General features: G+C 44.2%; 1 protein-coding gene across 1 annotated transcript in view; it reads right to left on the reverse strand.

Annotated features, from left to right (window-relative positions):
• Nucleotides 1–19323, reverse strand: part of ASTN2 (astrotactin 2) — a 1049203-nt gene that overhangs the window by 580628 nt on the left and 449252 nt on the right. The window contains exon 7 of the mRNA XM_055427750.2: nt 13696–13863. Within this exon, the coding sequence (XP_055283725.2) occupies nt 13696–13863 (168 nt within the window). The remainder of the gene's footprint in view (nt 1–13695; nt 13864–19323) is intronic.

The following is a 19323-nucleotide window of genomic DNA, read 5'->3' on the forward strand; positions in this document are numbered from 1 at the left end:
TTCCACTAATCTCTTTTTTGAAAAGAAAGAAAATGCAATTCACAGTATGTGACATACCCAAGGTTAAATGACAAATCTGTGGCAAAGCTGCCACTAGAATTGAGAATCTATGATTTTTTCATTGCACACATTTAAAAGTCACACAGGGACTAAATGAAAAGCCAGTAGATGGAACGTTAAGATTTTTGTAAGTTTCTCTATTAGGTGGTCAGATCACAGAGGACAGGGAGAAATATCTTATTTTCTTTTCACATATTCTACCACAATTGTACATTGCTGAACAAAAGATGTTTCAGAAAACAGTTATTAAATTAACTGAAATATTTATTAAGTTAATGAAGTGAATCCACTATAAGCTGAAAAACTGATAATAAAAATAGCAGCAGACACTATGTGTTGAGTGCCTGCCATAAATCAGGTACCATGCCGAATGCATTTTAAACGTGATTTTTCATCTCATTCTCACAGCAGCTATGCAAAATAGGAATTAGTTGCCTCATTTTTATATATGTAAAAACGAGGTTCAGAGGTGTTAAATGACCTGCCAAAGTCAGTAAATGGAGAGGCAAGGCTTTGAACATAGTTCAGTCAGACCCCAAAGGATATTCCAGTTCTACTCTGGATCAGTAAATGCTTGCATGAATAAATGAATAGATGCATGAATTAGTGACTAAATGCGTTAGCGTTTTGTAGTCACCTGCCTCATGTGGTTTAGGGCCATAGTGCTGAAGATATTGTATACAGAATTCAGCATGATACCACCCATGTGTTTCCCTGGTGGCTCAGACAATAAAGAGTCTGCCTGTAATTCAGGAGAGCCAGGTTGAATCCCTGGGTCAGGAAGATCCCCGGGGGAAGGAAATGGCAACATTTCCAGTATTCTTGCCTGGAAAATCCCATGAATGGACAAGCCTGGGGGGCTAGAGTCCATGGGATTGCAAACAGCTGGACACACCTGAGTGATACACACACACACACACACCTGAGTGACACACACCCACACACACACACACACCCCCACCCACCCACCCTATGGGCCGAATTTTAATAAAACTGTTTCACAGTAAGATTCACCCATGATGATATTCTTTTTCTTATGCTCAGTCTTCAGTCCTGTCTGACTCTTTGCAACTGGAGCCTGCCAGGTTCCTCTGTCCATGGAATTTTCCAGGCAAGAATACTGTAATGGGTTGCCACTTCCTACTCCAGGGGATTTTTTCCAACCCAGGGATTGGAAACTCCCATCTCTTGCATCTCCTGCATTGGCAGGCAGATTCTTTACCACTATGGCCAATTAGTATGCCCCAGGTGAATAAACAGCATGACGCCAGTTCAGTTCAGTTCAGTTCAGTTGCTTAATCATGTCCGACTCTCCGCGACCTCATGAACCGCAGCACGCCAGGCCTCCTTGTCCATCACCATATCCCAGAGTTTACTCAAACCCATGTACATTGAGTCGGTGATGCCATCCAACCATCTCATCCTCTGTCATCCCTTCTCCTCCTGCCCTCAATCTTTTCCAGCATCAGGGTCTTTTCAAATGAATTAGTTCTTCGCATCATGTGGCCAAAGTATTGGAGTTTTGGCTTCACAATCAGTCCTTCCAATGAATATTCAGGACTGATTTCCTTTAGGATGGGCTGGTTAGATCTCCTTGCAATTCAAGGGACTCAAAGAGTCTTCTCCATCACCACAGTTCAAAAGCATCAAATCTTTGGTGCTCAGCTTTCTTTATAGTCCAAGTCTCATGTCCATAAACTACTGGAAAAACCATAGCTTTTTGGACCTTTGTTGGCAAAGTAATGTCTCTGTTTTTTAATATGGTGTCTAGGTTGGTCATAACTTTTCTTCCAAGGAGTAAGTGTCTTAATTTCATGGCTGCAGTCACCAGCTGCAGTGATTTTGGAGTCTAAAAAAATAAAGTCTGTCACTATTTCCCCTTCCATTCACCATAAAGTGATGGGACCAGATGCCATGACCTTAGTTTTCTGAATGAAAAAAAAAGTTATAAGCCAACTTTTTCACTGTCCTCTTTCACTTTAATCAGGAGGCTTTTTCGTTCCTTTGTATACAGTTAGCAAAAACAAGACCAGGAGCTGACTGTGGCTCAGATCATGAACTCCTTATTGCCAAATTCAGACTTAAATTGAAGAAAGTAGGGAAAACCACTAGACCATTCAGATATGACCTAAATCAAATCCCTTATGATTATACAGTGGAAGTGAGAAATAGATTTAAGGGTCTAGATCTGATAGAGTGCCTGATGAACTCTGGACGGAGGTTCGTGACATTGTACAGGAGACAGGGACCAAGACCATCCCCATGGAAAAGAAATGCAAAAAAGCAAAATGGCTGTCTGAGGAGGCCTTACAAATAGCTGTGAAAAGAAGAGAGGCGAAAAGCAAAGGAGAAAAGGAAAGATATAAGCATCTGAATGCTGAGTTCCAAAGAATAGCAAGGAGAGATAAGAAAGCCTTCCTCAGTGATCAATGCAAAGAAATAGAGGAAAACAACAGAATGGGAAAAACAAGAGATCTCTTCAAGAAAATTAGAGATTCCAAGGGACCATTTCATGCAAAGATGGGCTCGATAAAGGACAGAAACGGTATGGACCTAACAGAAGCAGAAGATATTAAGAAGAGGTGGCAAGAATACACAGAAGAACTGTACAAAAAAGATCTTCACGACCAAGATAGTCATGATAACGTGATCACTGACCTAGAGCCAGATATATTGGAATGTGAAGTCAAGTGGGCCTTAGAAAGCATTACTACGAACAAAGCTAGGGAGGTGATAGAATTCCAATTGAGCTATTTCAAATCTTGAAAGATGATGCTGTGAAAGTGCTGCACTCAATATGCCAGCAACTTTGGAAAACTCAGCAGTGGCCACAGGACTGGAAAAGGTCAGTCTTCATTCCAATCCCAAAGAAAGGCAATGCCAAAGAATGCTCAAACTACCGCACAATTGCACTCATCTCACATGCTAGTAAAGTCATGCTCAAAATTCTCCAAGCCAGGCTTCAGCAATATATGAACCGTGAACTCCCAGATGTTCAAGCAGGGTTTAGAAAAGGCAGAGGCACCAGAGATCAAATTGCCAACATCTGCTGGATCATAGAGAAAGCAAGAGAGTTCCAGAAGAGCATCTATTTCTGCTTCATTGACTATGCCAAAGCCTTTGACTGTGTGGATCACAATAAACTGTGGAACATTCTGAAAGAGATGGGAATCCCAGACCACCTGACCTGCCTCTTGAGAAACCTGTATGCAGGTCAAGAAGCAACAGTCAGAACTATACATGGAACAACAGACTGGTTACAAATAGGAAAAGGAGTGCGTCAAGGCTGTATATTGTCACCCTGCTTATTTAACTTATATGCAGAGTACATCATGAGGAACGCTGGGCTGGAAGAAGCACTAGCTGGAATCAAGATTGCTGGGAGAAATATCAATAATCTAAGATATGCAGATGACACTACCCTTATGGCAGAAAGTGAAGATGAACTCAAAAGCCTCTTGATGAAAGTGAAAGAGGAGAGTGAAAAGGTTGGCTTGAAGCTCAACATTCAGAAAACAAAGATCATGGCATCTGGTCCCATCACTTCATGGGAAATAGATGGAAAAACAGTGGAAACAGTGTCAGACTTTATTTTTTTGGGCTCCAAAATCACTGCAGATGCTGATTGCAGCCATGAAATTAAAAGACGCTTACTCCTTGGAAGGAAAGTTATGACCAACCTTGATAGTATATTAAAAAGCAGAGACATTACTTTGCCAACAAAGGTCCATCTAGTTAAGGCTATGGTTTTTCCCATGGTCATGTATGGATGTGAGAGCTGGACTGCGAAGAAAGCTGATTGCCGAAGAATTGATGCTTTTGAACTGTGGTGTTGGAGAAGACTCTTGAGAGTCCCTTGTACCGCAAGGAGATCCAACCAGTCCATTCTAAGGGAGATCGATCGTGGGTGTTCATTGGAGGGACTGATGCTAAAGCTGAAACTGCAATACTTTGGCCACCTCATGCGACGAGTTGACTCACTGGAAAAGACTCTGATGCTGGGAAAGGTTGGGGGCAGGAGAAGAAGGGGACGACCGAGAATGAGATGGCTGGATGGCATCACCGACTCTGTGGACATGAGTTTGAGTGAGCTCCAGGAGTTGGTGATGGACAGGGAGGCCTGGCGTTCTGTGATTCGTGGGGTTGCGGAGAGTCGGACACGACTGAGTGACTGAACTGAACTGAACTCACTTTCTGCCATAAGGGTGGTGTCATCTGCATATCTGAGGTTATTGATATTTCTCCAGGCAATCTTGATTCCAGCTTGTGCTTCATCCAACCCAGCGTTCCTCATGATGTACTCTGCACATATGCTAAATAAGCAGGGTGACTATATACAGCCTTGACACACTCCTTTTCCTATTTGGAACCAGTCTGTTGTTCCATGTCCAGTTCTGACTGTTGCTTCCTGACCTGCATACAGGTTTCTCAAGAGGCAGGTCAGGTGTTCTGGTATTCCCATCTCTTGAAGAATTTTCCAGAGTTTTTTGTGGTCCACACAGTCGAAGGCTTTGGTCCATAGAGTCAAAGGCTTTGGCAATAAAGCAGATGTGTTTTTGGAACTCTCTTGCTTTTTTGATGATCCAGCGGATGTTGACAATTTGATCTCTGGTTCCTCTGCCTTTTCTAAATCCTGCTTGAACATCTGGAAGTTCACAGTTCATGTACTGTTGAAGCCTGGCTTGGAGAATTTTGAGCATTACTTTACTGGGTGTGGGACGAGTGCAACTGTGTGGTAGTTTGAGCATTTTTCGGCATTGCCTTTCTTTAGGATTGGAATGAAAACTGATCTTTTCCAGTCCGATGGCCACTGTTGAGTTTTCCGAATTTGTTTCAGATTTGGCATATTGAGTGTAGCACTTTTACAGCATCATTTTTTAGGACTTGAACTAGTTGAGCTGGAAGTCCGTCACCTCCATTAGCTTTGTTCATGTATGCATATGACATCAGATGCAATTATTCTTTTTTAAATTATTTTTATTGAGGTAACATTGGTTTGAGAATCCCTTGGACAGCAAGGAGATCAAGCCAGTCTATTCTAAAGGAAATCAACCCTGACTATTCACTGTAAGGGCTTCCTATATAGCTCAGTCGGTAAAGCATCTGCCTGCAATGCAGGAGACCTGGGTTCAATTTCTGGGTCAGGAAGTTCCCCTGGAGAAGGAAATGGCAACCCACTCCAGTATTCTTGCCTGGAGAATCCCATGGACAGAGAAACCTGTGGGCTACAGTTCATGGGATCACAAGAGTCAGACACAACTTGGTGTCTTTATTCATTGGGAGGACTGATGCTGAAGCCTCACTGCTCTGGCCACCTGATGAGAGGAGCCCACTCACTGGAAAAGACCCCGACGCTGGGAAGGACTGAGGGCAGGAGGAGAAGGGGCGGCAGTGGGTGAGATGGCTGGATGGCGTCACCGACTCAATGCACATGGGCTTGAGCGAACCCTGGGAGATGACGAAGGACAGGGAAGCCTGCTTGCTGCAGCCCATGGGGTCACAGAGAGTCGGACGTGACTGAGCGACTGAACAGTAACCTCCACCATGCCTGTCTGTGAGGTTGTTTTTTCATGTGTACATTATAGTATTTCTACTCCTGTACACACTACAAGGTGCTCACCACCAAAATTTGTGTTTCTATTACTGCGCTGTGGATCCCCTTTACCCACGTCACCCTCCCCATTCTTGAGGTCAAAGCCGGATCATCTGAACTGTATGGTGCCACATTTGATATGACCATAGCACACAGTCCTTGAATATTCATTTTCTGTCTGCAGAGAGCTGAACAGTAATGGTAGATTATTCTGGAAGGAAGACTGATGCCGCCCTCTGGCAACATTCTCAAGCCTTCTCTGAGCCATCCCTGAGATCCCTGTTTGCCCTAGTCCATGATTGGTTTGTTCTCATCCCATCCACTCTTATGATGGTCAATAGTTAATGACTGGTTTTCCAAAGAAAATAAGCCATGATTTGTAACATTTACCAATTTTGTTGGTATAAACACCCTTATCATAGCCAATTTGCAAGCTACTTGCCTGACAGAACTGGACAAAGAGTTAGGGTGAGATGTCAACATTCAATTCTCATGAGGTCACAGAAAATAATGACACGAACAAAGTGAGGGCAGTAGGGACAGAGAAAGGAAGGGGATTTCTCTCCCAATCTCCTTTAAAAAAACTGTATTCACCAATTTTCAGTTTCTGCCTCCATATCCACTCACATGTAAACTCAGATTTACTCCATACAAGCCAGCTCCAGCACACTTTAGATCTCGTTCCATAATCAGCCCTGCAGGCTGTATTATATTTTTGAAATTGCTAGAAAAAACTCAAAAAAATGAAGCATAGCTGAGCTGGGCTACGGCACAAGGCCAGGAAAACTGGACCAGGCTCCTCCGGCATCACGGCTAGCACATATCCTTCACCAGCACTCTCTCCCCACTTCCCTCTTCCTTCCTGGTCTTTTGGGAGGAATGATTCTTCTTACTGATACATTCATTAAAGCACTGATGCATGATGATCAGTACTTGGATTCCAAGACTTGGTTCAGCCCTATAGGACCCACACACAGAAGGAGGGGTTCATAGAAGGGAATCTAAGCCACTTTTGACAGATCTGAGATCTGAATAGGTACAGGGCTTGGGGGTTTAGTTTCTCCATGACTTCTCCCACATTCTCATTCTTGGTGGAAGCCAAAGAAGAGAACACCCAGCTGTTCCCTTGAACAGTTAGATGTTCCATAAAACAACTGGACAGCTAGAGGGCAAGGTTCCCTTTCTTCAGTGGCCAACGTAGCTTACTAATCTCCCTGGTGGTTCTCAGAGGCTTCAGACCCTCCTCCTCCCATGAGTTCTCTCCACCCCATCTTCCGAACCTCACCTCCTCCACCTCCCCTAGACTCTTCTCCCACCTCACGTACAGCACATTCTACAGATGCCAGCAGCTATGCTGCTTGCTCTCTGGTTTGGGGAATTAGTCTAGACTTACTTCCCTTTTTTTTCCATCATCAAGATTCCTCTGCTAAAGCACCTTTTACTCGTACTTCCTACTGACTCTACAAGGCTCAGCTAAAAGGTCATCTTCTCCATGATGTATCTCCTGAAATCCCCATCTAGAACACATTTCTCCATTTATTCCAGGCATGAGATACTCTATAAATGGTTGTTCTTGATTTATTCCACATTGTGTCTTTTATAATAGCTGTAGAGGAGCCTATTATTTTTATCCCTGTGAAAATGTGAAATCCATGAAGGCAGGAACATTGTCCAATTTGTCCATGATTTCCCATGGCACTTAACACGCAAGACTTATGAGTTGTGGAATTAAGAAAATCTTGCTTGAATGCATTTAACAAATTGAAATAAATTTTACATAGTGGGTTTGAGTCAAGCCCCATGAAAATACATTCAGGGGACTTACACTCCTATTTCCACTCCTTACCTGTAGATAGTCCCATCCGTTTACGTCTGGAGTGATTTGTGAGAGCAAGGTGCTCTGCTGGACAGTGAGCTGGGAAGAATTTGGGCATAAATGATCCAGCTTTAAGGAGTTTAGATTTTAACATCCTAGAGAAGTGTCCAAATAATAACTCATGCTTTACTCAAGATTTTAGGTAGAGGACACGGTTTCCTTTTTCAATGGCCAAAAGAGAACTTTAGTGATACTGAAGTAGTCATCCATTCTATTGAGAGGAGATCAGAGGTAATTAAGTAAATAGAATTTTGAAAGGTAGATAATTAAAGGACAAAAAGAAATTTTCAGGTAGAGAAAGGAATCTTCGGTCGGAACTTCAGCCAAAGGTAAAATTTTGCATGGGGTGTTGGGGTGGGGCTGTTATGAGTGTGGGCAGAGAGGAGAATGCAAAGAGGCAATGTTCTTGGGGATGCCTGTGGCTGAATGGGAGGGTGAGACCCTCTTTAGGAGTCCCCAACCTCCGGATCTAACACCTGATGATCTCAGATGGAGCTGATTTAACAATAATTAAAATAAAGCACGTAATAAATATAACGTGCTTGACTCATCCCTAAACCATTCCTCTCCTAATCCATGGAAAACTGTCTTCCAGGAAATCAGTCCCTGGTGCCAAAAAGGTTGGGGACCGCTGCAGCTGGTCTGGCTCCTGGACAGTTCCAGGAGACCCAATTTCTCTAGTGCTGTAAAATATTTAACTTCGTTTATATGTAAGTGGATATGGAGGAAGAAGTTGAAAATTGGTGAATAAACTTTTTTGAAGGAGCAGGGGTCAGAAATTTTCTTCTTTCCCCGCTTCCCCTTTCTTTATTTTTTGTGAACAAATTATCTGTCAGCATAATGCTGAGTTTTAAAGATACACAAAAAAGCAAGATACATGCTTTAAATTCCCCTGTGTTGTGCTGTGCTTAGCCTCTCAGTTGTGTCTGACTCTTTATGACCCCATGGACTATAGCCCGCCAGGCTCCTCTGTTCATGGGTATTCTCCAGGCCAGAATACTGGAGTGGGTTGCCATGCCCTCCTCCAGGGGATCTTCCCAACCCAGGGATCGAACCCAGGTCTCCTGCATTGTAGGCAGATTCTTTACCATCTGAGCCACCAGGGAAGCCCAAGAATACTGGAGTGGGTAGCTTATCCCTTCTCCAGGGAAGCTTCCCGACCCAGGAATCAAACCAAGGTCTCCAGCATTGCAGGTGGATTCTTTACCAGCTGAGCTACCAGGGAAGCCCTCGAATCCCCCTACCCAGCCCCTACAAAAGCGTACAGTCTGCTGACATGTCCAGATAAGGAAAGAACAATGATTCTGCCCAAGGACAAGGACCATGACATAGGGACTACGGAGGCTAAGAGGCAGAGAAGAGGATCCCTCGATGTGCTCACAGCTAGGGGTGGTGACGCATGAATGCCTCTGGGAGGAGGGGTGCTTGCGCTGCATGAAATGGAAATGAAAAGCATCCCTGGTCTCCAGTAAAAGGAGGAGAAACACATTTAAAGGGGGAGAAAACAGCCTTTGAAAGGGATCAGGCATGAGAAGGCATGATGCCCTCGAGGAACTATGGGTATCAATGTAGAAACTGTGCCAGGTGACAAACAGCAGCAGAGAGGAAGTGGTAACAGTGAGCCTGTGCATTACAGGACAGAACAGAGATATCTGAGTTGAAGCTAATTCTTTCTAGAGCTGTGGCTATCTTTCTGTACACTAATTATTATCCCGGGCATATCTTCTCTTCTTGTTTCCAGCTTCCAGTCTAATGAAATAAAGAAAGAAATAAGAGTGTGGTTTGCTCAAGATTAATGAATTAACAAATATGTCTGCCCGGGCCTCTTGGCGTTTGTTTAGAACCCAAGAGGACTATTTGGGAGGAAGAGTGTTTAGAGCTTTGCTGTAGCTAGGGTAGTCCTTGGATCAGAAGCATCAGCAGGAGCTGGCAGCCTTTGAGAGATGTAGAATGCAAGATTTCCCCTAGACCTGCTGAGGGCTGGAGAAGCGTTGGGTAGGAACTCAGTATCCTGAGCTTGAATCCTGGCTCTGCCTCCTGCTGGCTGCGTGACTTTGGTCCTTTCTTACCTTTCTTCTCTGCACATTAGTATCATCAGTGACAAAATTAAGGTCAACCCAGTGGATTCCTGTGACATTCTCAGCTCTAAGGGGTGAATGTTTATGTGTACGTTATTCTTGGGAATACTGGTGGGAAAGTCAATCATTTTCAAACTGACTAACACACACTTGCTCCCTGGATGATCCACTCTTAAATCTGTAGCTAGTGAAAAAGACCCTCAGAAATCATGGGCTTGCACCCGAAGGCAGATTAACTGGAAAATTAGAAGGTCAGACCGTCAGGCACTCATCACTCTGTCTAGCTGAAGCTTCATAGAAAGAGAAAAGAAGTGGATCCTTTCTGTTCCCTCCTACCTCATATCTTGTCTACTTTTCAAGGAAAGAAAAAAGAGGCAGAATCTACATGATCAGCTCCAGAAGCACATAATTCCATAAGGGTTTTCCTGGTTGCTGCATGAGGATAATTGTGTGTGTGTGTGTGTGTGTGTGTATTTTCCTGGTTGCTGCATGAGGATAATTGTGTGTGTGTGTGTGTGTGTGTGTGTGTGTGTGTGTTTTCCTGGTTGCTGCATGAGGATAATCATGTGTGTGTGTGTGTGTTTTCCTGGTTGCTACATGAGGATAATCGTGTGTGTGTGTGTGTGTGTGTGTGTGTTTTCCTGGTTGCTGCATGAGGATAATCATGTGTGTGTGTGTGTGTCACATGCACACACATGTGTGTGCTGTGGTTACAGAGAGACTGTTTAGGGTGACAGTGCCTTAAAGTATAAATGTTTTAATTAAGAGAAAGAAGATCTAGCTGTCTGATCCAACGGTACACTAGAGCTCCATTTCATTTTCTAAATAGCTTCCCTGGTAGGTCTATGTAAAGGCTACAAAAATACATCTGAACAGGCTTCCAACTAAAAGATACGGATAGAATGATGGCTAGATAGCCAAATCCTTGCCTGACTCTGCAGAGACGAAAGGGCTAGCCTGGAGAATTCCTTTCCTTTCTTCCAAACTGCTGCCCCATGGAGAAGTGCTTGAGAATTTGGGTTGAGAAAGCGCACTGCTGACCTGGGCCACTGAGAACCCTCACTCTACAGCATCAGTGCAGTGAGATTTCCAGGCGAGACAGTCAGATCTTGTTAATGGAGAGGGGGGAAACTGCAGAGAAAAGATGCCAGTGTAAGTTGGAGGGAAGAGCCACAGGAATGGGAAGAAGGAGAACAGGCTTCATTGCTAACTTGCTCTGCAATCTTGGCAAATCTCTCTGACTCCTAGTTCCCTGTTTGTGGACATTAATAACTATTATTGGGCAGCAATTATGAATAAGATGTCCACTTACTAAGGACTGACTGTAAATAATGTAATGTATTCCAAGTTAATACCATCTATATGCTGTTGACACAAATTTCTACCTCCAGCTAAGAACCTTTTCTTTGAATAAGACTTTTGGATCCCAATGCTTATTTTTCATGTTTTACCTGGGAAGCATTCTCCCTGCAGACACATCAAGGCCATTGTCACAAGAGGAACAAGTGGGCTAATATCTTCACATATCTGCAGGAGCTTTAGATATGCTAGAAGGCCAAGGAGTACCTGTGGTTATGACCAGCCTTCTCCTTGGGGAAAAAGCTTTTGACAAGTACAACACGTCACTGTGAGGTTTAGAAGTGGACTTTTCACCATACTCTTCAGAGGGTCACCTTATTTGTACATGTTGGGGTTTTATACTGCTGCCTCCCTCCACTATTAATGGTCCACCTGCAGTGAAAAGTGCTGGTGAAGCTCTTTGCACATCACTTCACAGCTCCTGAGTTTGGAAGGTCGGAGGAGGAGTGAAAGTTGACTTGAGAAGCTCTTTTATACGAATGAGCTCAATCATAGCCCCACAAGGCAGGTACTGCATCATCATCCCCATTTTACAGATGAGGACACTAAATTTATAGCGGTTGAAATGATTGGCCCAAGATACGTGGTAAGTGATAGAAACAGGGTGAATCCAGGTGTTCTGTTTTTCTGACATCAATAACCTATAGCCTCGGGAATTTTCTGGTGGTCCAGTGGCTAAGACTCCGCACTCCCAATGCAGGGAGCCCAGGTTCGATCCCTGGTCAGAGAACTAGATCTCACATGCTGCAACTAAGATCTGGTGCGGCCAAATAAATAAATAACAAATAGCTATAAAAGGAGAGTTTGTCAAAACTCATAAACCTTACAACACAAAGACTGAACATTAATGTCCCCAAATAAAACATTATATATGTGTATATATATACATAATACACATATATGCATTATAAACACAATTTAGACATATAGGACGTCCAAGGAAAGAACGTAGACGGTGGCCACTAAATCTCTGTACTACAGAGATACGGTACAACCTGACAGATGGGATGAGAGAAGACTGGATATCCCAAGTGCTGCAACTAAGATCCGGCGCAGCCAAATAAACAAACAAATAATTTTTTAAAGTACAATTAAAAAAAAAAAAAACAACAGAATAGCAGCACATTTGCCACACAGCAGCCAGAGTGATCCTGTTACTGTGTGGGTCAAGCTACACTTGACCTATAAGATCAAACTGCTTTTTTGCTCAGAATCCTCCAATGGATTTCACCTCACTCAGAGTAACATCCAAAGTCCTCATCCTCCTATATAAGGCCCTGCAACCTCCTCTCATCATCCACGCCCTCTCCCCGCCACCAGCCTTCTGCTTTTCAGGTTTGCCTCCTAACTCCTCTCCCCTCTCCCCTCCAACCCCACTGGTCTTTCTGTGAGTGCTGAACCCATGGCATGTTCCAGGAGCCTGCTGCAGAGGCACTGACCATGCTATTCCCTCAGCCTAGAATGCTTTTCCGCCAGATGGAAGCATGGCTTTTACCATCACCAGCTTAAGGTGTCTTAAAGTGCTTGCTCTTTAGGCAAAGGTTACCACCTTGGAGAAGCCTTCCCTGGCCACCGTCTCTGTCGTAACAGCTCCACGCCTGCTCCCAGGTGAGCACCCCCAGGCTTGGTGCTCTCCCCCAGCATTCTCATCCTCTGACAGCATCCGCCTTTCCCGTTTGTCTACTGCAGCCCAGTCCAACAGAACACTCTGCAATGATGCTACTGTTTTGCGTTGTCCAAGGGCAGCCACTAGTCACATTGGCTGTGCAGCGCATGAAAACACAGCTAACACGACGGAGGAAATGTTTAACTTTAATGAACTTAAACAGCCACACGTGGTTAGTGACTACCTTCTCAGGTAATGCAGATTTAATCTCTCTGCAGAATATAAGTGTAATCAGGACAGAGATTGTGCCTATTTTGTTCATTGCTATATCCCCAGTGCCTAGAAAACTGTCCAACTACTCAGTATGTGTCAGTCAAAAGAATGAATGAAGGGATCTCCTTGAAGTTCTCCGTACATTATCTCATTTAACCCCAACAACAGACTTGTGGGTTAGACACTATTTTCACGCTCTAGTATTCAGAGAGAGGAAGTGTCTTGCTAAAGAATGCCCAGTTAGCTTGGACCCGACAGCCAACATTTCCCCTTTTAAGGTAAAAAAAAAGTTCTGGGGATCTAGTGTACAGAATAGTGACCCATACTGTTGTATCTTAAAAATTCCTGAGTGAGTAGATCTTAAATGTTATCACTATATACACACAAAGAAGGTAATAATGTGAGGTGATGGAGTTGTTAAGGAACCTTATTATGGTAATCATTTTGTCCTATATATATGGATTAAATCATCACATTTTACACCTAAAACTTATACAACTTTATGTGCCAATTATATTTCAATAAAGATGAAAAAATGATAAAGAACACCCAGAGAGGAAGAGGTAGATAGGATCTGAGCTCATGGCTGTCTGGTGACATTCAGACTCTCTGCTTTGCTGAAACTGGACTAGACATTTTCTGTGGTCCTTTCTGAGATGCTGTGGTTGTACAAGAATCTGCTTCCCTGTCTGCCAATGACAGCATGTAGTTTAACCACCAATGGGATTGATGGATACTTTACAGAAAGCCTCTCATCAATCACTCAGAAGCCAGGATTCTTCAGACAGGAGGAGTGCAGACCCTCTGCAGCCAATACCTTCTCCTTTCCCCAGCCCTGCCCATGGCTCACCAGTTTCTGGGTCGCAGAGCTGCTCACAGGCATCTGTGGTCCTCTGTCCGCAGAGGTCCCTCACCCATGGGGAGGTGGCATTGATCTGGTAATACAGGGACAGCTTGGCCGGGTTTAACCAGTCGGAGATGTCCAGGTAGCTCCCTTCACTCACCACAAAGCTGCTCCCTGTGGGGGGACAGAGAGAAAGACAGCTACTTTCTGTGTGACACACAGGTGTCTTGCTGCTGATGTGCAGGGCAGGAATGGAGGCAGGTACGTACAAGCCACTCTCCTCACCACAGGTCCTCTGCTGTCGCAGATCTACATACCTTCACAGAGCATTTACAGAGTGCAAGTTATGGTATAAGCGACCGACGGAGACAGACAAGTCAGACATGAGGGACAGTTCTGCCGAGTGTTTGAGCGTCACGCCCTCAGGACTGAGAGAGACCTGAGTTCAAATCCCGATCCACCGTTACCAGCCCTGGGCTTTGGGGAAGCCACTCACTCCCTCTGGGTCTTGGCCACATCGTCTGTAAATGGGAATACTGATAGAACCCACCCCGGTGCGAAAATGAAATAAATTAATATGGATAAAGTGCTTAGCCAGTGCCTGATTTGTCCTAGAAAAGAATGATTGAGTGTACTAAGTTCCCTGCATACAAACAAGTTCTGTTCCCAGAGCACATTCGTAAGTCCAGCTTGTTCATAAGTCCAACAGGGTGAGCCTTGGTCCCCAACTTTTACAGATGATGACATTCACTGAACTAACATATGACTGGACACGTGAACGCACGTCCGCATCTTTGAAAGTTCGCCGCTTGAAGGTTCATATATAGAGGACTTACTGTATTAAAATTTAAAATACAAAAAGTTTTTGTTTCTGTCACCCATGTGACCCCCTTGAAACAGGGGTCACTAATAGCCCACAGGGGGCAGGCAGATGACATCCATCGGAAATACTGGCTGAGCGTAAGGGAAATGGCACGGCAGCCCCCAGGCTTAGGTTGTTTTATTTTATTGTATGAGGGATAGAGAAAGAGGGTGAGAGAGAGAGGGATGATTCAAAAGATCTGCAGCACCTCCAAAACAAAAGCAGCACCCATGCGATGGAAAATGCCTTAATGTTGGGAAACAATAAGAAAGGGTGGAGTTTGGGGTGAGCTGGGTACTGTGGGCCCTATTCATATGGAGCACCTGCGGCTCAGCGCCAGCCAGCTCAGGTCAAATGGATCTAAAAGTAAGTGGTGCTAGGTTTTCATCAGAAGAAGCAGAAAATTCAGACTTTTGCTGTGATCAACCAGTTTGAAAATGATGGTTGAAATTTGTTCTTTAAAGCTTACATAGGCCAAACAAAAGACTCTAACTTGGCAATCTAGGCTCCAAAATTGCTCCTTTTAAACATGCATATACACAGATACATATATACATGCAGCCATATGTGGATTAACATACATATATACACACGCATATGTGTGTGTGCATGCTAAGTCGCTCAGTCGTGTTCGACTCTTCGGAACCTTATGGATTGTAGCCCTCCAGGCGCCTCCATCCATGGGATTCTCCAGACAAGAATACTGGAGTGGGTTGCCATTTCCTTCTCCAGGGGATCTTCCCGAATCAGGGACTGAATGCAAGTTTCTTGCATCTCCTGCACTGAGGCAGTTCTTTATCAGTAACACCACCTGGGAAGCCCACACGCACACGAACTACATACGTATTTTCTTTGGGGTCATGTAACAGAAGTCCATCGAAGGCGATGGCACATTAGCCACAAACAGTGACAGTATGCATGCAGCAACACAATGAGAGTGGAATTGCACGGGGGAGAGAGGGATAAAACAGTTCAGACAGCACCAGGCTTCACAAAGCTGGACTTGGAGAGTGCTTCTAGATTTATGGCAGATCTAGAGACCTCAGCAGGAGGAGGTTTTAAATTGTTTCAAAGTTAGCATGACTCAGCTTCTCTCCCTGCATTGCCTTCGCTCTACATCACTATCAAGTAAAAAAACAAACAAACAAACAAATCTTTCATGAATGCAGTTTAAATTTTCCAAAGAAGGACTCACTTAATAGACATCCTGCGGATTTTGCAGCAACCTGTCAGGTCACATCAGACACTGCCAGCTAACCAATGGCCAGGCTCATCTCAGCTCTGGTACCCAGCTGTAAGCCAATGAAGTGAGCGGAGAGAAAGGACCACTTCAGATACTACCTGGCTGCCTGAGGAGTTAAGATGCTCTGCAAAGGATGTAAGCATGGCAGGCAATGTTATCTTCTCTAATTCACACACACGGTATGATTTATATCATCAGACAGAATGCGTTTCTAAATAAAAGCACAGTGGACAATATGGTTTCGGTGAGGATGAAAGAGGCCTCTGTGTGAAAAGCATAAGGGGTAGATAGCATCAGGCTCAGAGAGAAGGGAATGACCACATTTGAAGTCAGCCTTCAAATCCTTGGCAGCTAAAGGATTAAAAAAAAGAAGCACAAGAACAAGAAGTCTGTTGGATTCCATATTTCAAATTTTTTGGCAAGGGATGATATGCAAATCTATCTACAAAGCCATATTTTCCCCTCTGGAACTAAGCCCGAGCAGAAACATGTCACATGGGTCCATGTGCAAGGCACCGAACGTCAGTATCAACTACAGATTTTTCTTTTGAAAAGCACAGTCATGCTGTTTAAATGGATAATTCTTGTATTTATTCTCACTAAAGACTGAGGGATGGATATTGAATTATGTCCCAGGGCTGAGTTTGGCTAATCCCACTAGTTTAGGAAAGTGACACAGCACAGGCATGAAGAGAATAGAGCTGGCAAGGCAGGTATTGAGATCCTCAGCCTGCTACCTACTGGTTCCGTAAGCTTGGACTAGAAAACACATTCTCAGTCAAAGCCTAAGAAAGAGGTAGATATTGATTTTCCTTTCACAGGGTTAAAAAAAAAAAGATAAAGATTAAATGAGACAATGCATTTGTCTTGGGTCAGGTTCACCAGAAATCAGACTCACAGTCAGACACTGGGATGCAGGAGGTTTTGGGGGATGTTCTCTTGTAGGGACATGAGCGAAGTGGGATGGGGCAGAGGGAGAAGGGGGACTGCATGCAGTTACAGCTGATGCCATGGGAAGCCCTGGAGCAGGGATGGTCCTTCAGACTTGTAATCCAAATCAAGACAAAGGTGTGAGGGCTTTGTATCTCCAACACTAACCATCACAGGGGGAGAGACATCCCTGGGGAAGGGATCAAAGTTCCCTAAAGTAGCCCTTTTCAATGGAGGGCATTTCTCCAAGAAAGACTCAGAGTGTCAACCGTCAACATTCCAGGCAGCTGGAGGAAAGAGTGCCCGTGTTCTAATAAGAAATTTGGAGGCAGTGTCACAACATCCACTACAGTATGTGAAGTCCCTGGCACATGGCGAAATCTCAACTTGCCGGAGCTATTTTGACTCCTATTTAAATTTCTTCTGATCTTGGAAGCTCTGAAGGCAATACTGATTAACAGATCTTTTCAAATATGAGAAACATGATTCTTTTCGGAAGTGACTCACCCAAAAGCAAGTTGTCCTCAATGTCTTTAAAAAAGATAACATGTTGGTTTTAATGACAGAAGGGAGTTACTATCCTTTGAACATACTATTGGGTCCAGATCCTGGGATGAGCGTTCACTTAATCCTTACAAGAGCCTGGCAGGATAGCTATGGCTCCCTTTTACAGACAGACAGCATAAGGTTCAGAGAGACCGATTTAGTCAAATTTGCACAACTAGGAAGTGGCCAAAGTAGAAACTTAACCCAAGTGTTTCAGCATCCAAAACTAGGACATGCCCATTATTCCAGATTATCCTGAGAACTGAGGCCGTGGTTGGGTATCAGGCAGAGCTGCCTTCCTTGGTCCTTCTACTCCTCTTTGGGTAGTCTGTGCACCCCCTTCAGGGTGTCCCTATAGTGCTGAAGGGCTTCTGCTTTATCTGATACACTGTGATTTCCTGCAGGAAAGAAATCATGATTCATTGTTAGTCCTTATCAATCCAGCCCCCAGTAAAAGATATGGCACACACTAGGAGTTTGGTGGGTGTCTATTTAATGAAATAATGAAATTAAAGTCCCATGCTTGACTAGAGGAAAGTGTAGCTTACTTTATGATGGAATTAGGAAGCAGATATGCTTCTGCCTTGATCCCAAAACTTAATTTTTTTTTCCATCCTGTGGGGCTTCTCAGGTGGCTCTAGTAGTAAAGAACCCACCTTCTGATGCAGGAGACATAAGAGACCCAGGTTCGACCCTGGGGTTGGGAAGATCCCCTGGAGGAAGATATGGCAACCCACCCCAGTATTCTTGCCTGGAGAATCCTATGGACAGAGGAGTCTGGTGGGCTACAGACCATAGTGTCGTACAGAGTCGGACACAAATGAAGCGACTTAGCATGCACGTGTGCATGCACGCATGGGAGTCAGAATACAAGACTAGCCCTCAGAGTCTCCCTAATTCCAAACCAAAGCTTGAAATTTTCCATCATGGCTTCTGACTCTTGTTCACCCAGAGAACTGAACTTGTGGATAATGAAAGTCGAGATGCTAGAGGGACTCAGTATGAAAGGGCAAGAATATGCACTAGAGAGCTGCCACACAGAGAGAAAAAGAAAGTAACTGAAAAGTCTAATCAAGTCTTAAACCGCGTTCTTTCACCCAACATTCATTAAACTGCTCTGAGTAAGAAATAGACATAAAGATTCAAAGACAGACTGACTCCAGCAAGAAAGCTGTGGAATAACAAGGGAGATCAAATGTATGCAGCGCGTGCTCAGTGGCTCAGTCGTGTCTGACTCTTTGTGACCCCATGGGCTGTAGCCCACCAGGCTCTGCTATCCATGGGATTCTCCAAGCAAGAATACTGGAGTGGGTAGCCATTCCTTTCTCCAGGGGATCTTCTCAAACCAGGGATTAAATCCGGGTCTCCTTCATTGCAGGTGGATTCTTTACCATCTGAGCCACCAGGGAAGCCCAATGTATGCAGATATAGATACAATACATCCTCCACAAAGAGACCCCGGTTTGATTGCTGGGTCAGAAAGACCCGTTGGAGAAGGGATAGGCTACCCACTCCAGTATTCTTGGGCTTCCCTTGTGGCTCAGCTGGTAAAGAATCCGCCTCCAATGCGGGAGGCCTGTGTTTGATCCCGGGAGAAGGGAAAGGCTACCCACTCCAGTTTTCTGGCCTGGATAATTCCATAGACTATACAGTCCATGGGGTTGCAAAGAGTTGGACATGACTGAGCAACTATCACTTTCATTTTCCACAAAAACATCTTTATCTGTTTCATCGACTACTCTAATGCCTTTGACTGTGTGAATCACAACAAACTGTGGAAAATTCTTCAAGAGATGGGAATACCAGAGCACCTCACCTGCCTCCTGAGAAATCTCTATGCAGGTCAAGAAGCAACAGTTAGAACTGGACATGGAACAATGGCCTGGTTCACAATCGGAAAAGGAGTACATCAAGGCTGTATATTGTCACCCTGCTTATTTAACTTATATGCAGAGTACATCATGAGAAATGCCAGGCTGGATGAATCATAAACTAGAATCAAGGTTGCCAAGAGAAATATCAACAACTTCAGAAATGCAGATGATGCCAGCCT

The sequence above is a fragment of the Moschus berezovskii genome, chromosome 7, assembly GCF_049115385.1.
Source record: "Moschus berezovskii isolate FMDL1 chromosome 7, NW_MosBer_1.0, whole genome shotgun sequence".
Taxonomy (NCBI): domain Eukaryota; kingdom Metazoa; phylum Chordata; class Mammalia; order Artiodactyla; family Moschidae; genus Moschus; species Moschus berezovskii.